This window comes from Balearica regulorum, chromosome 3 (assembly GCF_011004875.1).
Source record: "Balearica regulorum gibbericeps isolate bBalReg1 chromosome 3, bBalReg1.pri, whole genome shotgun sequence".
NCBI lineage: Eukaryota > Metazoa > Chordata > Aves > Gruiformes > Gruidae > Balearica > Balearica regulorum.
The window spans coordinates 16,052,321-16,074,800 of NC_046186.1; the positions used below are offsets into that span (position 1 = coordinate 16,052,321).

At 39.2% G+C, this 22,480-nt stretch overlaps 1 protein-coding gene across 2 annotated transcripts in view; it reads left to right on the forward strand.

Annotated features, from left to right (window-relative positions):
• Positions 1 to 217: 217 nt before the first annotated feature.
• Positions 218 to 22,480, forward strand: part of ROCK2 (Rho associated coiled-coil containing protein kinase 2) — a 104,002-nt gene continuing 81,739 nt past the window's right edge. For both annotated transcript variants that reach the window (XM_075750619.1, XM_075750620.1), the window contains exon 1: positions 218 to 1,012. In XM_075750619.1, coding sequence (XP_075606734.1) covers positions 863 to 1,012 — 150 coding nt within the window. In that variant the 5' untranslated portion in view covers positions 218 to 862. The remainder of the gene's footprint in view (positions 1,013 to 22,480) is intronic.

Here is a 22,480-nt window from a genome sequence, read left to right on the forward strand (position 1 = left end):
AGGTCATCTTGTTGCCGCGGCGGGACGGCGGGCTTAGCACGGCGGGTCTGCCCCGGCCCCGGCCCCGGCCCCTGGCCTCCCCTCCCGGCCGCGGGGCGCTGAGCTCAGGGTTATAGTTAGGCGGTGAGTGAGCGCTGAGCTATGCGCCGCCGCTCGCAGTAGGGCCTTGTGGGTAAGGGAGGCCGCCTCCGCGGCGCGGGGCCGCGGGAGGAGGAGTTCGGGCCGGGCCGAGCCGGGCGAGGGGCGGGCGCAGCGGCAGCAGCAACGCGCCGCGGGCGGGCGGCGGCCGCACCATGGAGTGAGCGGCAGGGGCGGCCCGGAGGGGGAGCGGCGAGGCGAGGTCGGCGGAGATCGGAGCTCTCGCCCGAGCAGCAAAGGCGGAGGAGAGGGGGCCGCAGCGCGAGTTCGACTCCGCGGCAGCCGCTTCTCTCTTTCCTCCCCGCCTCCCTCCGCCCTCGGAGCAGGCGCTCGGCCGGTGCGATGGCCCGGCCGGCGACAGGGAGCGGACAGTGAGCCGGCGCCCGCTGAGGGACGCCCCGAGCAGGGGGAGAGGCGGGGGCACGGCGGGAAGCGCTCCACTCCTCCCTCCCTCCCACCTCTCCCCTCCTTCTCACCGCGCCCGGGCGGAGCAGCGGCCGCTTCCCCGCGCCCTTCATGCCCGGGCGGCCGCGAGGCGGCCAACGGCAGCGCGCTGCCCTCTGCTCCCGCCTCGGTGCCCAGGCCCGGCCCGCCGCGGCCCCCGCCCTTCCCCCGGATTCTCCGCCGCGCTAGGCCCCGAGCCGGCCCGCCGGGCAGCCCCGCTCAGTCCCCTCCTCCCCGGCAGCGGGGGACGGTCTCCCGCCGCCGCTAGGCGGGCCGGAGGATGAGCCAGCAGCCGCCGGTGAAGATGTCGGCGGCTCCCCTCACGGCGGAGGCGCTGGAGTCGGCGGCGGGGATGCTCGAGGGCCGCCAGAGGAAGCTGGAGTCCATGATCCGCGACCCGCGCTCCCCGGTCAACGTGGAGAGCCTGCTGGTGAGGGGGGGCGGCCGGGCCCGGCCGCGCCGCGGGGGGAAGCGCTTGGCGGGGTAACAAAGGGAGCGCTGCCCTCGCCGCGGGCGGGCGGGAGGGGGAAGGAAGGAAGGAAGGAAAGGGCTCCCGCGTCCTGGAGGAGCTTTCCTGGGGGAGGACGAAGGCTCCTTCCCCAGGGGTTGGGGGGGGCGGTGCCTCTCCACGCCCCCGCCCGGGCCGCAGGCGAGGGTGTCGAGGGGCGCCCGGCCACCTGAGGAGAGGGCCGGCCGGGTGCGGGGGCGGCGGGGAGCGGGCCGTCGCCCCCCGGGGGCTGGTTTTGGCGGGGGGAGGGAGTGGATAGACTGCGCCGAGAGCGAGCGCTCTCCGTTTAGGTACAGCTTATTTTGGGGAAAGTGAGAAATGTCTGGAAGGATCTGACCTGGGGAGGAAAGCGCCTTTTTTTTTTTTTTCTTTTTTTTTTCTCTCCCAGCATCATTTACACTGTTTACTTTCGTGCCTCGTAATCCTAGCGTGTCCATTCCCAAAGTACCTGCCTTTGTGTGTGCTGCCAGGCACCCAGTACCCATCCCTTCAGCCCCCTGTAAAACCGTCCTCTGGTAGAGTTGAAGTTTGCTGTGCGATGTGGAAATAAGTCAGGAAAAGGACACGCCTAAGGGAGAAATGTAACTGGGGGGTCCTCTGGGGTCACGTTTATTTTCCATTGGGGCAAATTGATTCGTCTGTCTCCTGTTTCAAACAACATTTTTCTGTGTGAGTGTATAAAATATAATTTCCTTTAGTAAGAAATCCATGCCCTCAGGAAGGAGTGGGAAGGGAGTTATATTTCCCCATTTAAAACATCCAAACCCTGGAAAAGCAGTGAGAGGGAGTTGTTATTATTATTATTATTATTACTGAACTTCAAGACCTTCAAACATAAGGTCTTCAAACCTTATATTTCCAGTCTGTCCCAAGATTTCCAACGTGTCCCAGTTAAGAGGAACAGAAAAGAGGGGAAAAAATCCCAGTCCTTCCAAGAGTTGCTCAAGGCACACTGAGCCCTTTTTTTTTTTTTTTTTTTTTTTTTTCCTGCTTTCAAATGACTCAGTTCTGTTTGGCCAAAAATACAGGAACTGACTGAACAGTATGTATGCTTATGCTGTGTGGAGAATATAGGAATTTCCTATAACATCTGAAAAATGTTCTTCTTGAGGCTTTAGTACTGTATTACTCTTCTCATAGACGTTCAGAGGCATAATGACACCCATAGTAGTCAATGAAGGGGAGTGGGAAACTGCTACATATCTAACTGGATTCAGATAAGTTTTCGCCTCGGCCAAAGCAAAGAGAGCTGCCTCTGGGCTTCGCTCCCAGCATTTTCACTTTGGTATTTTGCTAGGAAAACTTTGACCTGTGGCCAAAAAAGAGCAGTTAAAAATAGTACAGTCGTTGTGAAAAATGCATCAGGTTAATACTTAACCCCAGTAGACTTTTTCGCACTCTCTGCTTTTATACGCAGCAGTGTGTTTCTTTTATTCTCTCGCCTTCCCTGCCTTGGACATAGATTAGATATACTAAAACCTGTTTATGTTTCAGAAGAGAAATTCTAATTGCAAAATTGAGACTGGGCTGCTTAGCACTTGATTATTTTTTTGTTTTGTTTTGTATGCTTACAATGTAGACCATTTCATGTAATACATTGGACAAATTAGCAAACCATGGGAGAGTGTTAGCTGGATTGTAAAGGCATATTTTTTATGGTAAAGGTCATCACTTTGCTCTCTGCACTCTCAGTATTCTTTAAAAAATTAACAGCAAGTAAAATATAATGATAATCAATGAAATTTCCTAGCTTGTGCATTCTACATGTCTATGTATGAAATAATTAACTACTTCAGGCTTATTTATTTATTTGTTAGTCTTATTTAGGAAATTTGCGATGGATTTCATGTAAAAGCTTTTTCTTTTGGCCTTTGGTATTGTTGCTTTATGCTATTTGACATTAATTTTGTATTGGCATTCTGCTAGGTAGTCTGAGTATGAAAACATCATATTTGAATCACAAAATTTACTTGTTTACTGAACAGGTCAGTGTAAATTATCATAAGTGAAAATGTGTTTTTAGTTAAAAGTAGAAATACAGCAACAGAAACTAAAAGTCAGGGAAAAAGTCTTAAAAACACTAGCTGGAATGCCACTGTTTCATCCTCCAAAAATAACGTAACCAAAACTAAAAATGTGGAATGGAATTCAAAATGAATTAATTTCCTTACACTGTAAAAAGTCATAAACAGCTGCTATTCCACATTTTGTATGCATGTTTTATTTTTGGGAAGCCATAAAAAGCAAAAAAGTAACTGTTAATCTACAACACATGGTGCAAATTTGAAAGATGTGAAAAGCTGAGGTAATAAGCTGTCTTTCTCTAGATACCAATTCCACTGCCTATCAAGAGATAATTTATTCAGTGGCTCTAAATGAAGAGACTTTCTTTGTGTACCTTCCTGACCACAGAAAGGCTGACCACATCCATTTCTTCAGCAGGAGAATCTATGAAGCCAAATAAATTGATTGATTCTTTTCCTCCCATCGCCCTTTGTGGCTCAAGAGAGACCATTAGATTTTCTAATGTGATTTTTGCTATATTGTATGCCTTAACATTGTCTATTTATGCTTGTGTTGAGCATAATAATTTATGTTTGATTAAAATATATCTTTGAAAAAGACGTGCAGTCTCAATTCAGAGGCATTAAGAGATGGAGAACTCGCTATTTAGTTTGTCTTCGTAGTTAGTTATGAAGGTAGAATTTTTAAAAATGCAGATTGGAATGTGTGGCATGGTTATCACCGTCCTTTTTTTCTGCTAAATTTAAAAACCCACAAACCTATCATAGAGGACTTTCTACTTGTTGGCATGGTTCAGATGCGTAGCCTGCATTTGGTGCGTTTCTTCTGGTTTTGGTCTGTTAAAGAGATGAAGACGTGAATGGTAGAACTGTGTACACTGTTCCATGGTGGGTTTCAGCAAAGACATCTACAAAGGGAAGTGGTTTTTGCATCCTCCTTTAGATATCCACAGAGTGCTCTTTTTCGCATTTTATCATGTTGAAAGCCAGTGTTAGGTTACCTATGCTAAGATAAGTAACTTTTTTATTGTCGCAGCTTTCTACGATACAGTCTCTTACTCTTTTTGGTTGTGTTCCATTGCATTAGTTGTTATGAAAACCTGGTTTGTGTATTATATTTAGATTGTGCAGATCACTTCGTAAAACTACTGTATTCTTATTATTTGCTCTTCTGCCAGTTTGTGTCATCTACTAATTTAATGAAGTGACTTTTTATGTGTACTGCATGTACACATTGATGATAGCACTAAATGTTATTTGACCTATAAGAAACCCTTCTATAAATACATTCCTACAGAATAGTTCCTAGTTGACAGCTACATTTAAGAAGAGCTTAATGCTTCTCAAATACATTTCTGTATTTATTCTTTTGCATATATGCCCTATCTACAGTATTAACTGATTTGTTTTATATAGTTTTAAATACACGTTATTTAAGCATGTGTTGGTGAGTGTTAACTGAACGCTTAATGTGTTCTAAAACTAGAGCAGATAGGTCAATGTAGGCTGTGTAAAACTAATCCAGGCTTCCACTTCCTTGCCATGTGTAATTGTATCACTTCAGCACATGCTGAACTCAACTTTAGAGTTTTATGGTGATGACGAACAGCTCTGATAAATCTTATCATCCTCCCTGTAGTTGTCTGCCTGGTCCTTTTGCTGGAGCTGCAGTCAAATGCAGTTGTCTAGTGAAAGGAACCGGTGTCTGCCCTTGGTGTTGTTCAGTGCAAGCCTTAGGATTTTAGTTTTAAGTTAAACCTTGATATTACACTAGAGATATAAAGTGTTGAGTATTTTTGGCCTGCTCTGCTATGGTCATGTCAGCCTTAGAAGGAAGGGCTTCTTAAAATTGTTAATTAGGCAGTGCAGCAGTGAAATTGTGAGCGTAGTGCTGGGCTACACTGGGAACGTGTTCTTGGTGGACTAAGAAATGGAGAGATGCTCAGCAGGAGAGTGCTTATGTGTGTCTTGGAATATACATGCCTTAAAACTTAAAAAAAATAAACCAAACTCAAACTAATTTGCTATTTTTTTCTTCGTTAAAGTAAAGCTGACAGGTACACTATGCATTTATATTAGTTTGAACGTGAATAGATGTTCATTTAAGTTGATCCTTCCCATTGAGACCCTAGAATTTTGCTCCTAGTGGAAAGTGGATTGCAGATACAGCTGTGACTGATCCTTTCGATAGATGCATCTGTCCACAGCAATCTCATCCACTGGATAGATACCAGCTTTATACCAAGAGCATTAATTTAGCAGATCACTAGGCTGAGCTCTATTAATACAGGGTCTCCAGGTCATCATGGCTGACACGCATGTATCCCTTTGCAGGATTTTGGCCTTATGAGCTTTCAAAGTGTTCCATATTTAACATGAAAGTTGCATATTTAATATGAAAGTCCTCTCATTTTCCTAAATTTATTGCCACATAATTTTGAATCAGTAAGAACAATCTGTTGTGTTAATTTGAGCCAGCAAGCACAAGGAATAGCTGAAAATGTAGCAGTTAGCAGGATCTGATCTGAAATTCATCACCCAGTAAGTAGTCAAAAGACCAAATGATTCTCTGTTCTTGAAGAAATAGGGGGGTTTTTTGTTTGTTATAGTTCTTGTGCTGTTATTTCTCTCAGCTTCTACCTCTTTCTATAAATTTTCTATATTTGATCTGTAATTTCAGAACATCTACTGCAGAGCTGAAAAAGATGAGCTTTAAAGAAACAGAATTGTCTTTTGTTCATTGTTCCTGTGTGATGGATTTATATATAGCAATATAGTTAAGTGGGAAAGGACAGTTCTATTTTCTGACAGTTTCACCTGTTCTTATATTCTGTTCTATTCCATGCTAGGGTTAAAGCATTTCACTTATAGTTTTAGAAAGGAAAAAAGCTAGTTTGCTCAGCTTGAGATGAGATGTAAGTGGATTTTGTGTGTGCATTCACAAGAGTAATGTTCACTCCCAATGTTTCACCTGTGTTGATCAGATTGCAGAGTGCTTCAGTCTGTAACAGCTTAAGGGGGAAAAAGACAGCAACACTATCAAATTAGCACAGTTCTCTTCTGCTTTATATGGAACATAAGTGGTTCTATTCCATGCTATGATTAAAGCATTTTTATATGATATTTTATGTGAAATAAAAATTCAGGAACTCTTCACTTTTCCAAATATTAGTGGCCTCAGTGTCAGTTGGGGAAATGTGTGCAAATGCTGATTAAAACCTTTTTTTTTAAAGTACATTTTCAGTTTTCAACGAATGGCAGAGCAATGCCAAAGCATTTGGCTATTTGTCTAGTAATGCAATCCATAACAAAAGCTGCCTAATTTAAAAAGGGGGAAAAAAAATGCTACCACAGTAACTAATCTCTGCAGCTATCAGTTGATGATTTCTTGCCAGTGTGTGATCTACAAAATATGCCTGGAATTGTATCACAGCCACAGAGGAACTGACCTTGCATTTTAAGGATGAAAGTGATTGAAACTTGGTAGTAGAGTTTTACTTAATGAAAGAATATATAAAAAAAAAAAAGATAAATATTTTTATAACCCGTGAGGATGGGGGTTTTTTTGGGGGGGGGGGGATGCTACATTGTCTCCAAGGTTCTTCTGAACTGTTACACTGAAAAGCACCAAATGTTTCTGGTAACAAATTTCTTTAAAATACTTCTTTCTTGGTACATCCCATTGGTTAAGAACAAGAATACTATGTTTATATTGGCAGCCTTTGCTAGTAATAAACTTATTTTAATGAGTATTTTGCTATGTAAACAGAATGTTGAAGCCAAAGCCATACCTACTGCGCGTGAAGCTTTTGCTGCAGTAGTGAAACTTCAAAACGCTCCCCGTATTGCCAGCAGTAGTGCATCTTCACAGCCAGCAACTTTTAAGCTTCTTTAGTGCAGGTGAAGTGTTGCTTGCATCCTTATTTTCAAACATTTTATTAATTACCTGCTAACAATGTTTTAAGACAGTATGTTTAAAATGGTGATTTGGCCACCCCCTGATGTGCAGAGGTTCTATATTTGGAAAATTGTGATTCTGTGAATTTTGTCCAAGTTTCACTGGGTTGGATAGTCTCAATCTTATGTGGCATGGACTTAACTTTTTCTTTTTTTCTGTGTTCATCTGCTATGGTTACATCTATTGAGAGAGGGGCCTTTTTTTTTTTTTCTTCTGTGAAATATCATGGAGTTTAGTTGTTTTGTTTCACATGGAGGTATAGACGCAAATTTCTTCATTGGCTTGTGAAACATCCCTCCTGTTCAGTCTCTGCTTCAGTTGTTGTAGGATCTGGAAGATGATAGACAAGAGAAGAAAAACAATCTGGGTGCCACATACAAGTGGTTTTTCATTATGCCTGTTTTTGATTAATTTTATGTAGAATGATGTACCTAAGTCAAATCTTTTGCAAATGGTCACCTATCACGTATTTTGTGTTTTCTGTGTGCCTAGATGGAGAGGATTGGGTTTTGATGTTAGTGTGCAGCATTGCTACTTTAATGCCATAGTCATGTCATCATTTGTTTTTTTGTTAGTAGGACAGTGTTGTTCAGAGGGTACAGGCAGAGAGGCATAAATAAAAAGGATGGCATGCAGGAGGGTCTGAACCCTATTCCAGTGCTGGTACTGCATGTCATCAGACAAATCTTTTGTTTCCAACTATATGAAATGGAGCTGAACTTTAAAAAAAAAAAAAACCAAAACCAAACAAAACCAACAAAAAAACCCAACCCTGTACTGGAGAAGAATTTAATATTTAGAATGAACTTATGTGATATAAAAAGGGCAATCACCAGGAAACTTTATGTCAAAGCATTTAATTCTGAATCTTGAGGATTCAGATAACTGGTTGCTTTATTGCCTCTTGACTGTTCTAAATCATGAGTACTGATTTTATTAGTCTGTATTTAAAGTACAGAATAACAGGATCCTGCATAAAGCAGGATAAAGTTTGGGTGACTCATCCAAACACAAGAATTTTTTTATACTGTTCTTCAGGAGGACATGAAGAGGAGGTCACATACAGACATGAAAGAAGGTTTGAACCACAATGAAAGAAGAAAAGATAATGTTTACCAAATTTTCTTTTTATTCTTTCTTTTTCATCTCAAAACAAATCATGTTGACTGTTACTATTACCAAATAAATAACTAGAAGGAAAAAATGCTAAAGTTCCACACTTTATTCTGAATGGTATTTGAAGTTTAACTAAAGTCTTGATTACTATGTAAAGGCTGTAATGCATCATTGTTCTTTGTCCATGCCTGTCACTGCTGTATAGGCAGTTGTCCAAAGTCTGTAGCTTAGTTGTTAATTAAATATCAAGCATTGCTCTCTCAACAGCATAGATATATGCTAGTATGGTGTAGATACAGAGAAATACTTTTGGATGTTCCTTGGAAATTACTTTTTATTGAATGAGCTGTGAATTTGGAAAACTCAATCTACTTGTGTTTGTTGCTACTGTACAACTTGGATGACGAGCTCCAGGGGGACCTTATAGTAGCCTTCTAATACCTAAAGGGGCCTACAGGAAAGCTGGAAAAGGACTGTTTACAAGGGCATGGAGTGATAGGACAAGGGGTAATGGCTTTAAACTAAAAGACGGTAGATTTAGATTAGATATTAGGAAAAAAATCTTCTCTATGAGGGTGGTGAGGCACTGGAACCAGTTGCCCAGAGAAGCTGTGGATGCCCCATCCCTGGAAGTGTTCAAGGCCAGGTTGGATGGGGCTTTGGGCAACCTGGTCTAGTGGAGGGTGTCCCTGTCCATGGCAGGGGGGTTGGAACTAGATGATCTTTGAGGTCCCTTCCAACCCAAACCATTCTATGATTCATCAATAAGTTCACTGTAGTGTGTATGTACATATCTTCAATGAGATTATGCTCTACAAACTATAATAGAACAGGTTTTGATCAAGGGGTATGCAATCATTTGGCTTGCCTATGCTATGAAAATGTTCTATTTCATACGGAAACTAGTTTTAAACTGGTTTTCCCTGTGGTTTCTGAAACTGGTTTGTTCTGGTCTCAATTTTCAGTTTAGCTCTGCTGTGTTGAGTGCAAGATTAGGAAGACAAGCCTTGTCATTTGTTGTATGTATAGGACACAGGTTTTTATTCGTGAATGACTTTCAGCACCATCTGGTATACTGGAAAGTGTATGTTGTGGTAGACTTATAATATGTGCAGCTGAAGTAATTTTGAATAAGCTGTAGTAAGTAGATACAAGATGTTATAGGGTTACTTATTATTATTTCTGCCCCTTCTTCCACAATTTTATAACCGTGCTTAACTTCTGAATGCTTTTTTTGTGGATTTTTTAAACTTCTGTGATAGAATAATCATGAAGTCTCTCACCTTAGGAACAGAATTATTCCCTCTAATAGTGCAAGGAAATAGAGAAGAGCAGGAAATAATACCGTGTTGGAAGCTGTTGATTAGTAAACAATGAAAACCTTTCTAATGCCAGCTGTATGCATGCACAATCTGTTTCTGTTAGTGAACGTTTCAGGACCTCTTCCTCCAACAGTAAAAGTCAGCCCACTTAGGCATTAAGCCATAGTTTTTATTTCTTGACCTATCCAATTTAGTGACCTCTTTAGGATGTATAAGTCTGGATTGTAAAGTACAACCCCTCCCCCTTTTTTCTTTTATTCTTTCATATGAAGAGTGACAGAAAACAACTACTTGAATGACTCATGTGGCAAGGAGGTACTGATGGTTTATTATTGTGTTGCAGCTGCTGCTACTAATTTAAACATTATTCTATGTTTAATTTTTTCTCTGCAAGTACAAAGTAGTTAGTAATTTTGTTAAACTTTAGAGTTGCATCCGTGCTGGTATTATAAGCACCTGAACTAAACCATAGATCTGGTAGGGAAAACTAAAAATAACTGCGTTTTCAAGCTAAAAAGTATTCCTATTACTAAATTGTAAAGTTTTGTAAAGTCCTGGGTTTTTTAATTGCTGTCAAGTTCACTGTTCAGTATTACTATGAATAAATTACTTCAGTTGTATGAAATATTCTTCTTTTTTATTTATTTAATTTTTTATTTATTTTCCTTGATCCCCATCCCTATGGTTTTCCCCACTGTTCATCTCCCCAGAATTGAAGGGGTTTTCTTGACTCTGGAAATGGTGGTGTTTATGCCAGTGAGGGTGAGGAGCAGCAGAACTCCGGTTGTGAAAATTCTGGTGGCAAAACTTGAATCTAGCAGCCTATAAGGTAGCAGAAACACTGTTTTCTATGCGCGTAGCGTTTGTTCTGTTTCAGGAATATTTTAATCTTGAATTAGATGATAAATATATAAGAAATAATAAATATGCTAATACAAGCTGCATCTCCTGAAAAACACTCAACTGACAAATCCTTTTAATTGTGGACATCCAGCTAGCTCTCTGTTTTGAAAATAATTTCTAACTGTTAAGAGTATGAGGAAAACCTCTAAATATGGACAGTATGATGAAGAATGGTTTGTACATGTAGAAGCCTGAAACAGTAGCATTATGGGGTGCGAATCACTTCATCTGCTTTAATGGTTGGCTGCCTCTGAAGAAAGGCAATTTAAGTGTCAAAATAAACTATTTCGCTGCTCTTCATTTTTTTAGAACTATTACCGGTATTCTTTCCCACGTATGCCCTGCAGTGTTTCTCAAGTGCCAGAAGTCCCAACTGTCCTCTATCTGTGAAAATATTTTTGCCAAAATTCAGCATATTAAAAATGGAAAATGTAACTTTAAAACCAATTCTGCAAAGTATGACAGTGTTCATTATATAAAAACCTCCTAGATTTATTTTATATGACTCTATTGCAGGACTTACTTGACTGAATCAGAAAGCCAGAGACAACGTTGAGCCTAACTGTAGAGTTCATTTTAAGTTTTCTATATAGTGTGGTATGTTTTGGTTAGACTGTATTGTTGAAAGTGTGTTTGGCAATACAGTATTCATTTTTTGAAATCACACTGTCTAAATTTATGAGGGAAGATGCACAGTATGTTTTTCAGACTTAGATGTAAATTGGTGGTTTCAGTATACTTGCAATCCAAGTACTTTTTAATTAAATCAAAACCAAGCAATGTACAATGAAGTTATTTGTGTTTATGAACAAGTTACATAAAATGGATGCTGAATATGAGGGGGGAGAGGAATGGAATTATGTGTAAGCTGTTTTGAGTTTTTGTAGTGTGTAGAAAGCAGGATTGAAGAAGTCATACACATTTTAGTCCAATTGAGTTACATTTTGATTTCAAGCTCAATTTCTAGAGCATAGGTATCAAAAGAGCTTACCATGTGATTGGACTCCTTTCTTTGCACATGGTAATTGTTCTTTGGTTTATACACCAAGTAATTTTCTGAATTGCGGAGCTGGTACTGCTTTTACTACTGTTGTGTCTTGATTTATTTTCTAATATATGAAATCTTATTGCTGTTGGGTTAGTTGTCCTCTAAAATGGAAAGGAGGAGGTAGGGAAAAAGCAGACATGCTTGATGCAGTAATATTGTCGGGTCACTGATGCTGAAAGGTACATACAGATCGTGAGAGGATCCTAGCATTTTTTTTCCTTTGTCTTTGATTGTATGCAAAATAGCCACAAAAGTAAAATACCACTGTAGTCTGTAACCAGACAGTGTCAGGAGCCTGCTGTGCTCTAGCTGCCTTGTCCCTAGTGTTAAGTTCTGCGGTTGTCCAAAAGCATGCCATGGTTATAGCGTGGGGAATGGAAGTCTCACATGTGGGCTCCAGTGCTGCTGCTGTTTCACTTGCTACTACAGATGTGATCTTGGAAACCATCGTTCATCCTGAGCACTGTCAAGGTTTATTTTAAGCATAAGTTGCAGATTATTTTGCTGGTTTTGACTTAATTACTAGATTAGGCACAGTGTGACAGAACAGGCTAAGAAATATTGTGGTGAAATTCAGTACTACCATTCTTTCAGTAGAGCAAGAGTAGTAAAGCAGAAGCAAGAGGTCTTTTCATCTAAAATAATGCAACTCTGATTATCTGGTCTTATTCCTATATTCACGTTATGCAAATGCTGGTCTGTGAGTAAATGGACATAGCCCTACTCCATAATCGATTTTTTTGTGTGTTTGAACTCCCTTGGACAGTGAGGTGTGTATAGCTAGATTTTTTGTAAAGGGTAATAAGGAATGACAAGAAACCCGAGTCAATCAGGGACACAACTTTGTCTGCCTGGAATGGCCTGAAACATTAGGGTCATCCTCTTACCTAAATGATGGACGGTGAAGCTGACAAACTGTATTTTGTTGATATAAGGACTTTGTTTCACTAGATTTAAATGCTGCTTCAGTAGACAGCTACTAATTGTCTCTACTTGCTGTAAGGTAGTGCCACACTGGTGTGGCTGTCCTGTTTCTAGTTAGCTCATGGGTCTGTGCTCTGCACTTGTGTATATACATATAGGATGTGTGCTGCAGTACTCTTAGAAGAGACATGTACATTTTCTTCTCCCCCACAACATTTAGCTACATGCATACATCTCTTCTGACCCTAGTGATCTTGATGCACTGGAGTTTTTCCTTGAAATTTAAAAAATTGGATTCCTCGAGGAAGCAACTGATTCAAGTGGCTCTTGTGGGAATTGATCTGCTCAGGTCTAAGGGAAAGGTGCGATAGTATTTGCCTATCGGAATTGCTTGTTGCCAAAGCTTAGGGAATTCTTAGGAAACATCGAGCTATTATGTATATGAAAACTATTTTCCACTTACGGAACCATGATGAATTTGAAATCTATTTTCTATTTTGCTTTGTTTTCCCAAGTAACTTGGGATATTCACTTAGCCCTGAATTTCTTGCCGTATTTTTGTTTCACAATGGTTTGTTTTATTCTTTGTATTCCAAAGACAAATTTGCACAGAAAGGGAAATGTGTTGGAATAAACACAAGCTAAATAAACTGAAAAATATTCTTCCATTTTAAAATTTTTTTTAGCTACCATAATTTCAGCTGCTACTGTTAATATCAGTATGTAAACAAATTCTGATAGAATTGTAATTCAACTGTTGCATTAAAGGCAGGCATGCATATCTTCTGTTAAATGACATGGTGACTAAGGTAACATTTAGTTGCCAAAATGTATGAAGATAGTACCACTACCTTGCAAAGCTATTGGCTATTGAAACAAAATTTTTATACCTGGTTTAAGTTTTACAGTACCTACAAGTCTTTCCTTGTAATAGCTTTGTCTTGAAAAGACTGTGAAATAGTCCTACAGTTCTGAAGATACTAGGTACTTAATTGTCAGATTGAGACTAAAGTTCCTGAGGGTGTGGGTTCCTTTGTGAAGACCTTTAGATTGTCTTTCTGTCTTTTCAGATAAGCTCTGTAGTCATCTGTTTAAAATCCATGAGCAGTTGGGGGATTAGGGAAACTTTAAAATGCTGTAGGATGTAGTATCCATTTCTGAATGACTTCTAGAAGCAAAAAGAGAAGAGATTTTGTAGACATGAGCTTACTAAATAGGTGAGTGTGGTCTTTGGGTCAGACAACTCTGGTCTGCAATGTGGAAGTAAATACAGCAGTAATTAAGGCTAGCTTAGCTTTTTTTCAGGTAGTCTATAATTTTCTGAAGGGAGGAAGGTGCAACAAAGAGAGTGACTCTTATTTTTAAAAAGGTGGGCACAGCAGAGGACAGACATGCCTTCTCAGTGGTATGTATGTATAAAAATTATTATTAATGGAGCCAACTTGGCTTTTCTGCCTTAGTAGTAGCCCATTAAGAAGAGGACTAGACATGATGGTCTTGATAATTGAAACAAGATTTTCTGGGTTATTCGCTAATAGTCTAGATTTATTTTTTTAAAAAAGGTGTGTATATTTTTGTATTTAAGGGCTTCAGTCATTAAGGATAGTCACAATCAAGTTTTTATTTTTTTAACAAAAATATACTTATCTTGCAAGAGTTTGTAAATGAACTGTTAAAATTGTACACTGTTGAAGTGAGAAACCAGGCAGCTTTTAATATTAGAAAAAATAAATGTTCAGAAATCTGAAGAAGATAGAAGTTTCTCAGTATGGGAAACTGAGCCTGAGTGATCTCAGAAACTTTTTAACCTTGTGTCTTTCTCCCTTAGTTATATGGATCCTTTTAAAAACAAATGGCTAACAGAGTTCCACAAATAGTTTCACTATCAGTTGAAGAAGTAGCTCCACCTGCTTCCATGGGGCACCACCTTGATGATGACACAAATGTTTGTGCTGGTGTGTTGTGAATGGACTTGATTAACTGATCTGGATTGAAACTAACCTGAATAATTTTCCCACTTAGTCCTGGCACATTGGCAGAACACAACGGTAACTACCACTATGACATTTAGGGGGGAAAATAAGAAGCAACCCACAATCCTAAACCTGTCCAAAACAAACTAAAAAATCCATAGTGTATCTCCTTTCCCCAAAGAAATTTCAAATGAATGATGTGTCTATTAATTTAAATACACAGCCTACTTTTTTTGAATGCAGGCCATCATCTATGTGTCCTAGCACAGTATCAGTAATGAAACTTTGAGGGGAGCGTGGGGACAAGAACAAAGCTCCATGTACTGCTGTGCAAATACTGTAGCCACTTCAGAATTGCAGAGAACTCCAATTCAGCTAGAATCTGCTAATATAAACTTAGAAGAAAAGAGAATTAGAGTAAATGAGTGAAATAAGTTCTGCTATCACATTCAGACCTATGTAAGAAAGTAACGAGGCAATAGCACGCCATCTTAACTAGCCTATGTACAGGGAAAATTGTAGAAACTGGAAAGGTTTGTTTTTTTAAAGAAACTTGTAAAAGGCCAGTTCCTATTAGTACTTGTCTATGTTTGAATTCTGGTAACTGAAACCTATTTTTTGTGTTGTTGTCTGTTGCTTTAATCTGTTGTTTCTTCCTCTCTGTTTTAGGAAACAGAATTGTGTGTGTAAACAAGCTTGTTTTAAAAGATGAATAGTGGCTCATATTTTCTTCTGAAAATAGTGGAATCCATCAACATATGAAATGCCAAAATGACTAATTTCAGGTCTTAGCTGCCAGTGTTTATTTGGAAATTGTTCTCAGTGCCATGTTACCATTGCTCCCTCTCTAATACACACGTTATGTTACACTGGCACAAAGCAGACTGATATCAGTGCAGCCTGCTTTGATACCTGACTGGATTAAATTATACAAATACTAATTTAACATTAGATGTATGCAATGTTTTTTGATTTCATATTCTTACACCAGTGCAGCAATATCAACTACATTGCTAGTGTTATATTAAGTCAAGATTGTTTAAATTTAAAGGAAAGGAGGGGTTATTTCTAGGTTGTTAATGGACAGGTGGGTATGTTTATCACAGATAAAATTATTCTGAAGGTTCCACAGAAAAGAAACGTTTAATTTTACAGTTGGTAAAAGAAAGAAGTATTTGTAATGATGGGTACCATTTACAGATTATTAAGAAAATAGTTGATTATTGATGTAGACTGTCTTTCTCAGTACCACTGATGGAAGTCTTTCAGAATCACAGAATGGTTTGAGTTGGAAGGGACCTCAAAGATCATCTAGTTCCAACCCCCCTGCCATGGGCAGGGACACCCTCCACTAGACCAGGTTGCCCAAAGCCCCATCCAACCTGGCCTTGAACACTTCCAGGGATGGGGCATCCACAGCTTCTCTGGGCAACCTGTTCCAGTGCCTCACCACCCTCACAGAGAAGAATTTCTTTCTAATATCTAATTTAAATTAACCCTCTTTTAGTTTAAACCCATTACCCCTTGTCCTGTCACTACACTCCCTGATCAACAGTCCCTCTCCATCTTTCCTGTAGGCCCCTTCAGGTACTGGTAAGCTGCTATAAGGTCTCCCTGGAGCCTTCTCTTCTCCAGGCTGAACAACCCCAACTCTCTCAGCCTGTCTTCACAGGAGAGGTGCTCCAGCCCTCTGATGATCTTTGTGACCCCAGAGCTGGACACAGGTGGGATCTCATGAGAGTGGGGGGAGAATCCCCTCCCTCAACCTGCTGGTCACAATTTAGATGCAGGCAGGACATGGTTGGCTTTCTGGGCTGCAAGTGCACACTGCCCGCTCATGTTGAGCTTCTCATCCACCAGTATGCCCAAGTCCTTCTCTGCAGGGCTGCTCTCAATCCCTTCATCCCGCAGCCTGTATTGATACTGAGGGTTGCCCTGACCCATGTGCAGGACCTTACACTTGGTCTTGTTGAACTTCATAACATTCATGTAAAGGAAAGGGCAATAGTTTATTGGAGTTACAACTGAAATTGATAGTCTTGATTCTTTGTCTGAAAATTTTACGAAATTACGTCAAATACAATTTATGGAGGGAATAGACACTTGCAGTGTCACCACAGTCAATTTGATGTTTGATTTGTTTCCTATTAGTAGCCTCGTATTAAGCAATTCAGAGCCCTGTTTTGCTACAGATTGAGGGTGGTACAAAAAATATTTTTTCACCATTAGAGCGCAGGAACCGTGATGAGATTGCTCTCTGTAGATACGGGATCACCTGATCAGACATGCTAAAGGAAATTTCCTTTCGGAGAACTATGTATCCCAGGGGATGGTATTAGTTATTTTCATAAAAGTTCCTTTTTTGACAATACTAATGTGAAAAATCAAATACAGCAAATCCAAAATCTGTATTGTTATACTGTGCAAATGTTCCCAGAATGTGAATTTATCGTCTATTCACAAAAAAGGTGAAACAAGTTTCTCTGTCATAGTGGGGAGTTTCTTTGGGTGTTTGTATGTTCTCTTACATCTCTCTTTTATAATAATAAAATTCCTTTCCCCAAGATAAACGGATTAGACAGCCAGACTAGGATTATTTTTTTTTAATTATTTAACAAATCATCAAAGTGAAATTAATCCTAGAGAGATGGATTCCTGAAAGTCTTTTGAAAGGAGGACAGTGTTTTTCAGAAGTATTATTAGGGTCCAGTTTTACAAGCACTTACACGCATGTTTAGCACACATTTAATAGATGCAATGAAGAGGGTAGGACCACTGACGGGCCCTGAATTAGACAGGACATTGTTTTAGTCCAGAGGATTTGGTGATTATTGCTAGTGACTGTAGGTCTTTTTTTTGGTCATGTCTTTGATAAGATACTTGTTGTACCTACTTAATTTTAATCTTTCTTCTCATCTTAGAGCAACATGGAGCTATTTCAGTTGAGACTAACAAGTGAAGTCTATTTCCTAATAAAAATATGTTTTGTTTAAATGGATTCCTGACATCTTAGACTTATGTTTGAATGTGTGTTTTGCTAGCATATAGTTTTGTGCACTTAGCCATTACTGCTTTGAAATGAAACAGTTTACCTTATGTCAAATTTAGTAATACATTCAGTAATTTAGTAGTGCATTCAACTTCTTTCCATTGAATACCACCCCTTCTTTCTCAGGTATTTCATTCTATTTTTGGAGTGATTTTGTATGCCTTAAGGAGAAATAATTGGAGGAAGAGGAAAGGGCAGACGTCCTGGGCCCAGTGATGATTTTTTTTTTTTTCTTTTTTCAGACTCCAGATGTTTTGTCCTGTTGCTAGAATATTCATGTGAAACTTGAATTGGGAGTGTAACTGGAATATTTGCAACTGTGCCACTGTGATGAAAATCACAGAATTAAAATTACTGATTTATCACATCTTTAAATACGAACAGATTGATAGAACCTTTTATTGTTTTTCTTAAAGGGTTGTGTTTTAAAGACATTGAACGTTTTCTATGGTACTGTCAACTTTGCTTTTGAGATCCTTGGTAGGAGCTACAGCATGTCTGGTTATGCATATGTACTTGGAAGTTAATACTTCTTTATATTACTGAACGTGAATTTTCACCAGAGATTTATTTCATGTGCACAAGTTGAGTAGTTACAAAAACGTGTTACTCTTCATATCCCCTATTTAAGTAATTGTTTATTTTCTGAGTTATTCATCCACTTTGACAAATACGAATATGTAACAGTGGAAATAATAGTAAAAAATATTTTTCAATATTTTTAGTGAGGAAGTCATGCATTACCTGTCTTTTCTTTCTTCTGAGCTTTTCAGTAAGTTAATATTGGCTGACAGATGTTCTGTCCTGTTCATCTCATTTTACCAAGGGTTTAGGGAAAATTACTTCAGTTTTATACGTAGTTTGCTCATCTTAGTGTGAGCTGCACTACCTTTATTAGGCTAGTCTTTGACAAGCAATTTCAACCCAAACTGTCAAACAATAACCAGCTATTATCCCCTTTACCCCTCCACCCCGTATGCACGCAGGCCACCTTTAAAGAACAAATATATTTTAAAATTTTGAGATACAGTATTTCCCGAACTCTTATTTTGTAGGTAATTGTGATAACTGCTAACCTCTTTATTGTATGTACGAGAAACTTTTTGCAACAAACTTCAAATGTGGTTGAAAAAACACACTTAAGTGGTATGAGCTCATTTTAAAAATGAGCTTGACATAAGTGAAGGAAACTAGTCTGCCTCACCTTGCACGGCTGGCTGCCCTCAGAGCTCCTGCAAGCTCTTTGTCTTCAGAGTTTGGGGAATTATATTCATTTTTCTGTCAGCTGTTATGCTGGCTTCCTCAGCTCTGCTATTTGGAGACAAATCTTGTCGCAAATAAGCAGCATCCGACTAGGAAATACGACTTGTGCTGGAGAAGTTGGTGAGCTTTTATGTGATCCTTAGTTTGTATGGAATTTCATTCCTTAGTTTTGGAGCAGTTACTCAAAAGCTCAGGCTTCTAGATAGAGATGATAAAACTCATCTCTATTGTAGAAAGCCTATTTGCTCAAGAGGAACGTAAATATAGACCAGGATCTTCGGGGGAAGACTTCGTCTATGTCTTGATACTGGAAGGTGCAGCTCATGAACACAGTTTTTCCTGAGAGCGTGCTTAGATCAGTCTTCAAAGTCTAAATCATCCACAGGAGCCAAAGGCCAGTCTGGCTATGAAGGAGTACTGCAGTGTTTTGTACAGCTGGAATAGGCTCCAGAAGTCTTCATGTCCATAAAACTGTATGGCAGTACTCCAGCCAAGATTGAAGATAAGTGAATAACAAAGGCTTATCTGCAGAATGGGATAGGAAGTTGAGGGGGAAAAGTGTCGTTTGGATTTTTGCAGGGTGAGTTTTTTTGAGGGGTTGGATGGGAAGAGGTTTTCAAGTCAACAGTGCAGATACACAAAACTGAGGATAAACATTCTTTCAAACTACTTAATGTAAATCCAAACAATACTTTTATGAGAAGGGTCATGACCATTGTCTTAAATAGAATGACAAAAAAAAGAACTATTTGAAGAGGTGAATAGATATTACCATTCCTCTATAGAGGATGGGTCAATTTAAAATAGAATGATTTACATCACAATAGTTTGTGATTAATCTTTTCCCAAAATACATAACTTATTGATATAGCTGTGTGTGTTAATTTACAGCTGAATGTGACCCTTGTGCAGTACGTAAATATGACTTTCTTATGAATTACCTTTCTTTTTTTCACTCTCTAAATTTCCTGCTGTATTTCCTAAGCAAAGATACTATATTTATGTTTGAACAGTTTTATATTTAATTATATAAATAGTCACTATTTTGACATTTTGCCTTTTTTTGTTTGTGAGGAAATAAAGGATGAACTCAGTGGATGACACTATAAAATATGTAGGGAGTGTTTTGTTCTTGAGACATCTATCTGTCCACTTGGATATGAACCATAACTCAGCAAAATGTGAAACTTTTTCTATGGATAAACTAATAGCTATTGATAGGATGCTTAGCATATTTTTCTTATAGTTACAAAAATATTTTCTGTGCTTAAAATAGCCTGATTAGTATAACCAGAAACAATCAGTTCTAAAGACACGATGCATTTTATTTTCAATTGAAGTTGTATTGGTAGAGTAAAAGAAACAAATTCTTCTTTGTTTTGGTGGGCTTTGTTTTTTTTTTTTCCCCTCTCAGTTTTTCAAGTTTGAATGAAATTACATTTTCTCAGGAATAATTCCCCATGCATCTAACTGATCTGTCTTGGCTGCTATATTATTTTGGCTGCTTTTCTGCTGATTATTTTATTTATCTGACCCTGCAGTGAGCAGGTTTAAGGAGCTAAATGGCCAACAACGAAAACTGCAAAAGACCTGTCCAGTTCAGCTCCCTAGACTGGCTTGCTCAGGATGAGAAAGGCATTGCTGCTGAGTCAAAGGAGGGGTGGGGATTTTTGTATAGAGGACGGGGAGACTGGTTTAGACTGTCCTGGAACTTCGTCCTCAGACCTTGAATAGATCATTGCTGTATGCAAACATATGCTGCTTGACTGGTTAATCTGCAGCCCTGAAAATTACTGCAGCTATAATTGATTTACTTATTGTTAGATGCCTGCAACACACACAGCTTCGGAAACAAATGATAATGTTAACCTGCTTTCGAAGTTTGTTTTGAGGAGAGTCAGGTGGAGTAAGTGCTTGAGACATCCATCTTAACTGCTGTGGATATTGCATTTTACTTAACTATGGCATAGGCTTCAGCTTCCGATTTCTCTGCAGTTTTAATTCAAATGCTTCTTGATAGCGCCAACAATATAATGGCTGTTTTCTACAGTTTGGGGCAAATGGAAAGAATTAAGCTTCAAAAGATTCTTTTACACTTGTCCTTGATATGGCATGTATATTAGAATGCCATATAATGATAATTGCTTTTAATGAAAATTATAAAAATTGGTCAGTCTTAATGAAAAATACAAGCTGTTCACTAAATTCCATCTCAGAACCCCTCCCAAAGAAGTACTTTTGATTGTTTGTCTTCAGTGAATTAAAACAAAGCAATTACCAACATATTTTACAATTTCAACATTTTCACATTTGTTATTTGTGGAAGTCCTTCAGGCTTTGTTAAAAGATGTAGCAAATAACTACTTTATTATGTATTCCAAGAGCCAGATTCACTTACTACAACTTCTAGGCTTTTTCACACTTTATTTTTGACACAATCCTATTTAAATTATTTTAATAGACTATAATATGTTTAGATATAAGTCACAAATGCATTAACTTAATTTTTAAAACTTGCATTTGAAGTAACTTTTATGCGTTCTGTATAGTTATCTGTTACGATTTGTTTGTATAAGCCAGATATTTTGAGATGTTGAGACCTGGAGATAGGCGATGTGGGACACATAGAGTGCATAGATTTTGTTTAGAAATCTCTTGGGTGCATTATTGCTAATGAGAGACTATCATGTTAGGGAAGGAATGTATAAAAGGGAAGAGCTTGTATTAATGCTGTCATTTACATAAGCTTTTTAATGAAATTACTTAATTGGCCGAAAGGCTGTATCTTGTTAAAGAGCTGAAATGACATCACACAGCTAAAACTAAAAGATTGGAAAGTGTTCTGTGTTAAAATATGAAATGCATTCCAAGAAATTATGGAAAATAAATACTACGACTATAAAGCTGCAACTTCATATGGCCACCCAGGTGCTCTGTCAGTGTTGGCGTTCTAAAGCCCCAGCGGTTTATGCAGTGATGTGTGTCTGGGAGATGGTGCCAGGCAGACCCTCTTTTGCTCCCCAGTCAGTGTCTGAAGTGCTCTTAAATAACATTTCTATCCAACATTTGCTAATTTAGCTGACAGCATTTTTCAGTTAAATTGAGTACTTCTGTTGAATTTCACTGTGTAGTGCTGCTTATTCAAAAAGTCTCTTTGAAGCATATGGAAGTTAAATGCATATGAGAAAGCTATAGCTTAACAAACTGTGTGGTAAATCTAATACTTTCACAGAAAATGTTGGGTTAGTATAGTTCCATGCAACAGACCTCCAGAACCTCTTTCTAAATGGTAGTTATTTAAAATTTCTCTGCTTTTGTGAAGTTGGTAGAGTGCCGTTGTTTAGCCATGAAGTAGGCTTGACTATTGTTTTTTGCCATTGAGTAGACTAAAAAAAAACCACCTTCAGAGAGCAATCTAAAGACGGCACTGAGTTCAAGAAAAACTCCTGATGTCCTCCCCACCGGGAGGAGGTGGGGAAGTGTTGAGATGTTCCCCCCCAGATGTATGTGCATCCAGGGGGAAAAAAAGGCACCTGAACCGTTGTAATGTAAAGGAAAGAATTCTGAAAATTATTGTTTAAAAGCTTGACTTTCCTTAAAAAGTCCCCAGTCTTCAAAAGTTTGTGGTCTTTCCAATCTGAAGGTTTGACAAAGTATTTTACTGCCTGATCTGAGGAGAGCAGCACGTGTTGTTAATATGGCAGACCTCCACATGCGATGAAGAAGAAAAAATGGTTGTAGGAAAAAATGACATGGCAACCTGGACTGTGTAGATAAGATGACTTTAAAAAGCTGTAAACATGCTGGCTG